Source organism: Lepus europaeus, chromosome 11 (assembly GCF_033115175.1).
Source record: "Lepus europaeus isolate LE1 chromosome 11, mLepTim1.pri, whole genome shotgun sequence".
In the NCBI taxonomy this organism is placed as follows: Eukaryota; Metazoa; Chordata; class Mammalia; order Lagomorpha; family Leporidae; genus Lepus; species Lepus europaeus.
In genome coordinates, this window is record NC_084837.1 from 66,884,252 (window position 1) to 66,895,032 (window position 10,781).

The 10,781-nt window shown below is 58.4% G+C and overlaps 1 protein-coding gene across 1 annotated transcript in view; it reads left to right on the forward strand.

Annotated features, from left to right (window-relative positions):
* The window catches only part of DUOX1 (dual oxidase 1), a 31,378-nt gene extending 21,083 nt beyond the window's left edge, over positions 1 to 10,295 (forward strand). Inside the window, exons 26-35 of the mRNA XM_062205825.1 lie at positions 16 to 246; positions 1,050 to 1,149; positions 1,378 to 1,427; positions 3,064 to 3,191; positions 6,279 to 6,432; positions 6,805 to 7,037; positions 7,276 to 7,434; positions 8,326 to 8,481; positions 8,625 to 8,753; positions 9,573 to 10,295. Coding sequence (XP_062061809.1) covers positions 16 to 246; positions 1,050 to 1,149; positions 1,378 to 1,427; positions 3,064 to 3,191; positions 6,279 to 6,432; positions 6,805 to 7,037; positions 7,276 to 7,434; positions 8,326 to 8,481; positions 8,625 to 8,753; positions 9,573 to 9,695 — 1,463 coding nt within the window. The 3' untranslated portion in view covers positions 9,696 to 10,295. The remainder of the gene's footprint in view (positions 1 to 15; positions 247 to 1,049; positions 1,150 to 1,377; positions 1,428 to 3,063; positions 3,192 to 6,278; positions 6,433 to 6,804; positions 7,038 to 7,275; positions 7,435 to 8,325; positions 8,482 to 8,624; positions 8,754 to 9,572) is intronic.
* The last annotated feature ends 486 nt before the right edge of the window (positions 10,296 to 10,781 follow it).

The window sequence follows — 10,781 nt, forward strand, 5'->3', positions numbered from 1 at the left end:
CCTGGCCCCACGCAGACTATGCCTTCGCGGCGCACCACGTGGGCATCACTGACACCACCCGCGTGGGCATCATCCTGTCGCGGGGCACGGCGGCCAGCATCTCCTTCATGTTCTCCTACATCCTGCTCACCATGTGCCGCAACCTCATCACCTTCCTGCGAGAGACCTTCCTCAATCGCTACGTGCCCTTCGACGCGGCCGTGGACTTCCATCGCTGGATCGCCTCCACTGCCATCGTCCTCACAGGCAGGCCCTGGGGTTCTCGGGCTCTCCACGGCTTGTCCCTCCCCTGCTGGCTTCCCCGCCCCCTGAGAGCCGCCTCCTCTCTGCCTGCTTGAGGGTTGGATGGCCCTGTCCCTACGGATGGCGTTGGCCAGGGCTGCGGTGTGAAGGGTGCCCAGGACCCCTCGCTGCCCCATGCCTGCCTCTTCCCTCACGTTGGAAGGCACCTCACCACCCTCCAGCTGTCAAGTGACTAACACCAAAGAATCAGTGCACATAATGTGTTATTACTCCCTCCGTTTATATTTATTACGAGAGAGGAGAGAAAGACAGAGAGAGACTGAGAGAGAAATCTCCAGCCACTGGTTCACTCCTCCAAACACCAACAGCAGCCAGCACTGGGTCAGGCGGATCCATGCAGAGTTCAGAGACACAGCCACTAGAGCCATCATGTGCCACCTTCAGGCTATGCTCTAGCAGGAGACTAGGACCGGGGGCACAGCCGGGCTTGTGCCCAGACACTCCCATTCAGGATGTTGGTGTCCTACTGTCCCACGCAGTTTTCTTAACCACTGCCCCAAACACCTGCCCTATCGTTCACTAAAACATAACTTTCTGAGAGAAACTAAAGGAATGAACGTCTAATGGTATAATTCTGACTCAGTGTGGCTCACGGATGGTGTGTGGGAGAACCAGCAGGTTGATGACAGCTCAGAAGTCCAGGCCCCCAGCTCTGTTTGGCGGGGGGCCTAATCTTTAAATGGGTTCACACCCCGCTGGGCTGCCCCCAGGCTCACTGCCTCCCTCCCCTGTCTGCTGCCCCTTAGTCTTGCACAGTGCTGGCCACGTGGTGAACGTGTACCTGTTCTCCATCAGCCCGCTCAGTGTCCTCTCCTGCCTCTTCCCCGGCCTCTTCCCCAATGATGGGTGAGTGCGGGTGTGAATATGGTGTTGGGGTGGGGGGAGTCTCTGTTGGCACAGAGGAGGGCGTCACCTTCTAGATGATGGTGCTCACCATGACCAGCCTGAGACCTCAACCTGCAGTCGGTAGCAGGGGAGACTAGAGCCTGGGCTGGGGTCCTTGTCTGGAGGGTCCCCTCTGGAAGTCCCAGAGTTCTCGTCTCAGGGTCTCCCTTTGCTGTCTCTTCCACATAGATCTGAGTTCCCCAAGAAGTATTACTGGTGGTTCTTCCAGACGGTACCAGGTGAGAGGCCCCCTGCCCTGCATTACTGGGCCTGACTCCCAGCTGCAGGCTCTGGGTTCTGGGTGTCACGGGGCACTCAACAGCCCCGGGGGAGCCAGGCTCTGCCTTCCGGCCCGAGGATGCTCCTGGGCAGCAGCAGGGGACTCAGGGACTCTGTATTCCAGTCCTCCTCTCAGAGCATGGCTGGGTTCCTGCCCCCACCCCGGGCTGGTTCTTCCCCTGGCAGGAGCTAGCTAGCACCTCCCCTGGACTAGTTCTCAGTGGAACGGGCATGGACCCTGCTACTCTCAACCCCCATGCCAGTGGCTGTAAGGACTGCTGTCGCCCAGCTGAGTGGTGGAAGGATCGGGCTTTTTGTCAAACCAGACAGAAATGCTCCCCCCGGTGTAATTCCCTTTAATCGCACGTGTTGGAGTTACTAGTTATGAATCTATTCAAACTCTTTTGGTGCCTATTTATATGTTCAGTCTGTTGCCCTCCTTGGGTAACAGACTTTCTATGCCCACACCTTGGTTGGCTTTTTTTTTTTTTAATCCTGAAACGATCTGCTTTCAACTTCAGAGGGCGCGTGCTAATTCCTGCACCCTGGGATTTGGTGGATAAGACTGTGTTTATGCTCTTCTCTGCACTCAGGACTTTACAGGCTTTGGCTAGATCCCTCCTTAACCTTTGCTTTCCCACACTGCAGGGCTCTAATCACCCTAATTTCCTACTCGCTCTTTCCTGCTCACCCGAGGGGCCATGCCTTGTCTGCCCACCCCCACCTCGGCTCCAGGATGTTCCTGTGTTCCCTGCCTGAGGTTCCCGGTGAGAGGGTGGGCTTCCCACCAGTCGGGGGCTGGCCTGAGCGCAACATGGCCCCACCCCCTCACTCCCGGTGCCGGTGCTGGCGCTTCCCACGGTGGAGTCCCGTGTGGTGTGGGGACAAGGACCACGCCTTGACTCCATGAAGGCACAGTTTCTGGTGTCTGGCCCTGAGGCTCTGTGGATCTAGGACACACTTAGACAAGGCCATGCCATGCCAAGCTTTGGATTTAGTGGTGAAGCAGCCTCACCTGGCCCATGTCCTGACGGAAAGTGACAGACAAAAATCAAATAACGCCAGCGGAAAATGGCCAAGGCCAGGGCCAGTGTTGTGGTACAGAGGATTAAGCTGCCACCTGCAACACTAGCCTACCATACAGGTGCTGCTTCGAGTCCCAGCTGCTCCACTTCCGATCCAGCTCCATGTTAATGCTCCTGGGAAAGCAGCAGAGGAGGGCCTGGATGGAGTTCCAGGAACCTGGCTTTGGCCTGGCCCAGCTTTGGCCATTGCAGCTGTTTGGGGAGTGAGCCAGCAGCTGGAAAACCTCTCTCTCCTTCTCTCCCCATGCCTCCCTCTCTCCCTCTCCCTTTCCAACTCTGCCTTTCAAGTACATAAATCTTTTAAAAAATTGGCCACGGTGACAAGGGCGAGGAAGGATAAGTAGGGTCTGCTGCAATGAAAGGGGCAGGTGTTCAGTGCTGTGGAGGGCAAGGAACCCCCACTTTGGGCAGTGCAGTGGAAAGGGGACCCTGACTGAGGGAGCCTCAGAACAACCCCCCACCTCTGCAAGACACGAATCCTCTGCCCTCCACGCCCCTTTCCATTTTGCAGGCCTCACAGGGGTCTTGCTGCTCCTGGTCCTGGCCATCATGTATGTCTTCGCCTCACGCCACTTCCGCCGCCGCAGCTTCCGGGGCTTCTGGCTGACCCACCACCTCTACTTCTTGCTCTATGTCCTGGTAAGAGCTTCTGGCTGTGAGCCAGGCCCATAGGGTGTGAGCAGGATGTTCCCAGGAAGGCACTAAGGGCTAGGATGTTAGTTTGTCATCCCTTAATTATCTCAAGGCTCCTCCACATCCCTCTCCAAAGGTGGAGGTTGGGGTATGGAGCTCCCCGTGGGCTGACCCCAGTAGGTAGCACCGGCGTGGGTTTTGCCAGAGCAGCTCTGCCAGGCCAATGCACGTTCCTTGCAGACACTACTGCGTCACTACTGCCTAACCAGTCTCTCCCCTCTTTGGGTGGTTGCATGGGGACTGCCTGTTCCCAAGGGAGCATGACCCTTCTTAGAGGAACCTATCCTAAGTGGGTTCTTCCACTTCTGTTCTGATCCTGTTTGGGGGGATGTTGGCCACACCACCCAGCCAAGTGCCACCTGTAAAGTCAGTGAGCTTGCCCAAATGTCTCTGGTTGCATTGCTGATAGAAGGGACTTTTAGGACTCCACCTGTTCCTGCCTCCCTTCCTTCTTGGGTTCCCTTCGCCTAGCCCTGAGTTTGCTGTCAGCTGCTGCAGCTGCTCAGTCCCTGTGCTGTGGCTCTGCTTGCCTGCACTTCCCCAGAGAACACCCGGAAGGCCCTGCTGAGAAGCTCAGCCATGTCCCAAGGCCCCGCTGATCCCGTCAATTGATGTGTTGGCTGTGAGCTTCTAAGGAGCTCAGAGCCACTATGACTGCCTTCTTTATCTACAGGCTTCAGGCGCAAGTGCACGTAGGGATAGCCTTTGTGAAGCCCCGCTGCCTAGGTCATGTTGACTTGTTGCCTGATGCAGTTCTGCCTCACTGATAGATAGGACGAAGGTCTGTTGCACCTGCCTGAAGATAGCTTCCCGCCCTTCACTTAGGCTGTTTGCCAGACTGATACTGCTCGTTTCTGAAGAGCTCCTTCCCTTCACTGGAAGTTGTGACTATGTATTCCTCCCTCCCCAATATCAGCTTCCCAATGTCACGTGGAGCCCTAGCATCCGCAGGTGCTGCTTCCGTTAGGGGTGATGTTCTTGTTCTGATGATCAAGCAGCTTCTCTGAACTGGATGGGAGACCCACAGCGTGGCCGGTCTGGGGCCCTAAGACCAAAGCAACTTTCTCATTGTTGACTTTCTCATTGTGGACATCACTGGGGCTCAGAGACACCCTTTCTGCCACCAAGAAAGCCGCCTGGGGCCCAGAAAGGTATAGACCTCCCCTGCTGGGCAGTCCAGCCCAACAGTAGACCAAGGTACCATCTTCCATCCCACTTATCCCTGGTGTGGCCACTTGACATTGGGCAGAAAGAGAAGGTACAAGTAAAGGATCCACTGTAGAGTAGGCCCTGGGGAAAGGTGTTCAGGATCCTGATCCAGGCTGTCAGAAGCTGAGCTGGCTGGCTGCCCCCACCCCCACCAGGAATCTGCAGCCACAGCCTTGTAGTTTGTTATTTCTTAAAAAGCCAACAAAAAAGGGGTGTGTAAACAGAGAAGTATGAGGTCATCTCGCCATTGTACTCTGGCTGCTTGGATGATCCTAAAGCTTCGGGGGTGGGTGTGGCTCCACAATGAAAGAGGAACCTGGGGAAGGCAGAGCCAACCAAGAAAAGAGCTCAAAGGTCTGTCAGTCCTGTGAGGAAAGGTGCAAGGATTTGGGGACACTTAGGGGGGGAAGAGACGCTTGAGTGAGGGGTCAGCGCTCAGTTCAAGGCATGTTGGTGGAGGGCCTGTTCTGATCCAGCTCTTGCGTGAGGCCCAGCAGAAGGGGGGGAGACTCTCCCTACCCCCAGGCACTTAGGGTTTGCTGCAGAGGTCAATGCCACACTCACGAAATGATCAAAATGAAAAGGCAGCCTAGGAGAGGGTCGCAGACAGGAAGTCATAGGGCAGGGGATTTCAGTTGGCTAAACTGGTTAGGGAAGACTTTGGGCCAAGACTTTAGGAGAGAGAAGCTGGACTCTGACAGGGCAGAGTGGGAACTGAAGAGCAACCCAGGGAGGAGGGAGGGCCTGGCCACAGGTACAAAGGTAGGAAGGAAGATGGGACGTTCCAGGGACAGATGAGACCGGGCTGGCCGTGGATGGCCACAGAGCATTAGGTGGTGGCTGGACATGCTGGGGAACACGTGGGGGCTGCAGCGTGGCTGAAGGGCCATGTCACATGGCAGAGCATAGACAGAGCAGAGCAGTGGTGGGTGAGGAAACCAGGTCCGGGTAACATCCCTGACTGGGGGCAGCAGCAGGAGTGTGGCCAGTGCAGGAGATGGAAAGCGAGGGTCCCTAGAGGCAGAGGCAAAGAGGGAGGGGCGGTGGAGCACTGCTGAGCCTTGGCAAAGAGGGCGTGGCCACCAGTGCTGCAGGCTGTCAGGAGGGGGAACAGGAGGTCTGAGAGGAGCCCTCAGTGGGGAGGTCCTAAGACAGGGTGGAGGCGGAGCCAGGAGCAAGTGAGTGGGGCAAAGCCGGGCCAGTGGTGTCTGACCACAAGACACACACACACACACTAGGAGGAGGACCACAGCTGGATGATAATTGTGAGTTATTTTAATGGAAAAGGGGGACTAGCTGGGGGTTCTCAGCCCCCACAAAGGAGAAGATAAACTGGGGAGATTTCTTTCTCCAAGAGTTACTGAGCACCTCGCATTACCAGGCAGGAGCCCAGAGTATGGTGCAAACAGTCCAGCGGGGGAAACAACAGTGACCAAGTAAACAGTGGAACCAGCAACAGGACGGTGGAGGGTGACCAGGGCTCTAGGCAGCAGGGAGATGGGAAGAAAGCATGGAGTGTTGGACCACGGAGGTGGTGTTTCTGCTGGGACCCAAAAAAATGAGACGGAGCCAGCTGCAGGAAGAGCCGGAGGAGAGCAGGTGTAGAGACCAAGTGGCTTGGTCTAGGGTGGTATCAAGATGGAAAATAAGTCTCATTGCTATGGGATGCTTTGGAGGATGGGGTGGAGAGTGCTTAGGTTTATGACCTGGCAGGAATACGGAACTGGTGAGGTGGGGATGGGTCCACCAGTGGGGCCTGGAGCCAGGGCAGGCCCATACCCTGTGCTGGGGACCATGGGGTCTCAGCTCTGCTCTTCTCCCCAGCTCATCATCCACGGCAGCTACGCTCTGATCCAGCTGCCTCGTTTCCACTTCTTCTTCCTGGTCCCGGCACTCATCTATGGGGGGGACAAGCTGGTGAGCCTGAGCCGGAAGAAGGTGGAGATCAGCGTGGTGAAGGCAGAGCTGCTGCCCTCAGGTACCAGCCTGGAGGCTGTTGGGGACCGGCTGGCTGGCACTGAGGGAGCCGACAGGACAGGGGCAGAGTCTGCACCACCCATCTCCTGGCCTGGGCCAGTGGAGGTGGCAGGGACGAGGAAGCTGGTAGGAAGAACTCTGCCAGGGACCTGAGCCTCTCACTGCAGAGAGCAGGGAGCCAGGCTGCCCATTCCTCGCTAACCACCAGCCCTGGTGCTGCCCAGCGCCTCCTCTGGGGCACCTGCTCAAGAGGAGAGCCCCTCCCCACATAGTCCAGAACCAGGGCTGAGGCCGTGGCTGTGGGGGAATTCTCTGGAGGCCATACTGTTGCTGGGTTCAGCACAGTGGACTCTCGCCCACCGTCCCTCCCCAGGAGTGACCCACCTGCAGTTCCAGCGGCCCCAAGGCTTCGAGTACAAGTCGGGGCAGTGGGTGCGGATCGCCTGCCTGGCTCTGGGGACCACTGAGTACCACCCCTTCACGCTGACCTCTGCACCCCACGAGGACACGCTCAGCCTGCACATCCGGGTGGCAGGGCCCTGGACCACTCGCCTCAGGGAGATCTACTCCCCCCCAGCAGGGGACAGCTGTGCCAGATACCCCAAGGTGCCCAGACGTGCCCCATCCTCCCACTTCCTCTTAGCAGGCCTTGGTCCTGCAGCACCAACTCCCTGCCAGCTTGCTCCCTTCTCTCCATCTGGTTTCTGCTGCTTCCGTACAATACCACAGGCCCCTCTCATCCACCTCACTCCATAAACCTACCTGCCTCCCGTTTCTGCCTTCAGAACTACGGTGGTGGCCAAGCTGAACTCAAAACCCTTTCCTCTTCCCCACCCCTCAACAGCTGTACCTCGATGGACCCTTTGGAGAGGGCCACCAGGAGTGGCATAAGTTTGAGGTGTCGGTGCTGGTGGGAGGGGGCATCGGGGTCACCCCCTTTGCCTCCATCCTCAAAGACCTGGTCTTCAAGTCATCAGTCAGCTGCCAGGTGTTCTGTAAGAAGGTGAGGGCCCCTCTCTCCCATCACTGTGCCCCACTGTGCCCCTCCCCAACCTCTGGCCCTGGCGTCCCTGATCTGGGCAGGTGCAGGTTGACATCCCGGGCTCAGGACAGAACTGGGCGGCTGCTGCATGCCTGGTTTTCAAAGGCTGCTTCTGTCCATCACGGGGTGCTCTGCGCAGGACCTGCTCTGCACAGGAGCACTGTCAGGCTGGGAAGAGGAAAGGGCTCCCTTGGGGTGGGGCACAAGTGAAACTGGCTCAGCCCTCAAGAACAGGAAGCGAGCTGGCAAGGCAGGGCTGCTGGTGGGCTGGGTGGGCCCCGGGAACACAGCCCAAGCCCCAAGCCCTCAGGCCCCCTTCACCCCAGTCCAGACCTGGCAGCAGGTCCCTGCCTGTCTCTCTGGGCCTGGCAGCAGGTGAGTCAGGGATGGCGGAATGCAGCGGGCAGAGGCCCAGCCCTTGTGCCGTCAGTGCTCAGAGGTTGACAGCTCCTCCTCCCCTCTACCGCTGCTGCTTAACCCTCAGCAGCCGGAGCCACTCCTGGCTGGGTTTCCTCCCCTGCCGCTCTTGGTGAAGTGCTCCACAGCCTGACCTGCGCCCTCAGGTGGCTCGAGTGGGATTCTGCAGGGAGTGGTGCTCTGGGACCCGCTTGGCATGAGACAGCGGCTGCCCACCCAGTGGACCCTCAGCTGTCCATGGGGTTGGGGTGTCCTTTCACCAGGCCCCCAGGCTGTCTCTCCCTTCCACCTCTCTGTGTTTGTGAGCTCAGAGCCCGGCCACATCATCCACACGCTCCATCCACCCAGGGTGTCTAGGGGTAGCCTGGCCAAGGTCAGAAGTGTGCTGTCAGTGTGGAGGCTGTGCTGGGTCCCGAGCTGTGGCTGTGTCCGCAGATCTACTTCATCTGGGTGACGCGGACCCAGCGGCAGTTCGAGTGGCTGGCCGACATCATCCGGGAGGTGGAGGAGAACGATCATCAGGACCTGGTGTCCGTACACATCTACATCACCCAGCTGGCTGAGAAGTTCGACCTCAGGACCACCATGCTGGTAGGTCGGGACGGGAGGGTGGGCAGCCAGGCTCGGCGAGCAGGGGGCACAGGCCCCTTAACCTCCAGTCCCATCTTCATCTCCCAGCTGTGTATGGGCTGGCTCAGGCTGGGTGCTGACCCCACCTGTCCTCATACCCCCAGTACATCTGCGAGCGGCACTTCCAGAAGGTGCTGAACCGGAGTCTGTTCACGGGCCTGCGCTCTGTCACCCACTTTGGCCGCCCCCCCTTCGAGCCTTTCTTCAATTCCCTGCAGGAGGTCCACCCCCAGGTCAGTGCACCCCGTATCCAGGTTTTCCTTGCCTTTCCTGCCTGGGCCTGAGCAAAGCTCCCAACCCTGCTCCATCAGGGAAAGAAAGAGAGGCCAGTGAGAAGCCAGCCCTTGAGAGACTGCTGGGGTGGTGGGATGGGGAAGGGCAATGGGGCTGACCCTGAGCTGCCAAGGGGTCCGGGGCTGGCCACCTCTGCAGCCCTGATGTGTTGCCCAGAAGGGAGGGCGAGATGGCTGGGCTAGTCCTTGCCAGGATTCAAGCACCGTCAGCCTGACACTGAGCTCATCTGCACTGAGAACAAGGCACTAGCCCACAAAAAGGCATGCCACTGCCCCTCATCTTGAGCACCGGCTAACCCACCCCTAATAGGGACACCCACCTCGCACTTAACATAGCTCACAGGGTGCAAGGTGAACCTTATCAGCACCAGGGGTTCCTGCAGTTTTTTTTTTTTTAATTTATTTTTTTTTTATTTGATAGGTAGAGCTATAGACAGTGAGAGAGAGAGACAGAAAGGTTTTCCTTCCCTTGGTTCTCCCCCTAAATGGCCGTAGGCCAGAGCTACGCTGACCCGAAGCCAGGAGCCAGGTGCTTCCTCCTGGTCTCCCATGTGGGTGACCTGGGCCACAGCAGAGAGCTGGACTGGAAGAGGAGCAACCGGGACTAGAACCCGGCACCCATATGGGATGCCGGCGCCACAGGCGGAGGATTAACCAAGTGAGCCATGGCGCCAGCCCCTCCTGAACAGAGTGAGCCCTCGTCAGCACACTGCCGCTGAACCAGCCAGCCTCCACTTCCCCCTCCTCCTCCTCCAACAGGTCCGGAAGATTGGGGTGTTCAGCTGTGGCCCCCCTGGTATGACCAAGAACGTGGAAAAGGCCTGCCAGCTCATCAACAGGCAGGACCGAACTCATTTCTACCACCATTACGAGAACTTCTAGGGCCCCCTGCCCGGGGCTCTGCTCACTGCCCCCTCTCCTCGCCTCTGCACGTCCGGTCTGGCTGCCTCAGCCTTCTCGCCTGCCCACCTCCCCAGGTGTGGACTCAGGGACCCCTCCCCAAGGCCCACAAGCTGCCTCTGCCTGGACCAGCCAGGCAACTGTCTAGGTCCTAGAGGTTGGCAAGTAGGGAAACGGTTGGTTTGTGGCAAAGAGAAGCCTCTTCTTTCAGGCTAAGGAAAAACTTCAAAAGACAAGTTGACATGTTCCGGTAGCACATGTATGCGTGTGTGCCTGCACGTGTGCAGGGGGCCCGCAGCTAAGGGGGAAGTGGGAACACTGATGCTGCCATCTTAGAACACTCTCCCAAGCGCCCCATTTCAAGAGGGCCAGCAAATGTCTCAGAGGAGGTAAGGCTGGACGCACAGCAGGCATTTCACAGGCCCCAGGAGCACGCCGCGGGGTGGGGGGCGGGGGTAACCAGCAGTGGTCTCTCCCTCACTGTCACCACACCCTGCAGTCAGACCCTGGGCAGCGCTGGAGTGTGTGCAGTGCACCTCTAACAGCTCCCTGCCCTGTAGTCTCCTTTACAAATAAATCGTTTCTCTGCCTTCAAGGTTTCCTTATCCTTCCCCAGGGACACACACAGAGAAAGCCACTCACCAGGCCAGCTTTCCAGGCTCTCTTAGCTCACCAACACCGGTGGAAGAAAGGAACTGGCCCAAGGCCAAGTGCCCCAGCAGGAGACCCTGCTCTGTCTCCTGCCCCAGGGATGCCCTTTAGTGACTGGCATGGGGGGGGGCAAGTTAGTGCGTGGCTCTGAAGCCTGATAGAGAGGGAGAGGGGGAGGGGGAGGAGGGGGGAGGGGGAGGGAGAGGGCGAGGGAGGCAGGCTGTTGGGGCTCCAGGAGGTGGGCTGGGCAGAGGGGAGGAGACACAGCTGGAGCCTATAGCGTGGGGCTTGCTCGAGGCCCTCAGTTGTTCCCCGCCCTTCTCCGAACAATAGAATGCTCCGGCACCTGTGCCTAATACCCATACCCAATACTCACTTCAGGCAGTGAGAATACAGCCAGATGATCCTGTCACCCAG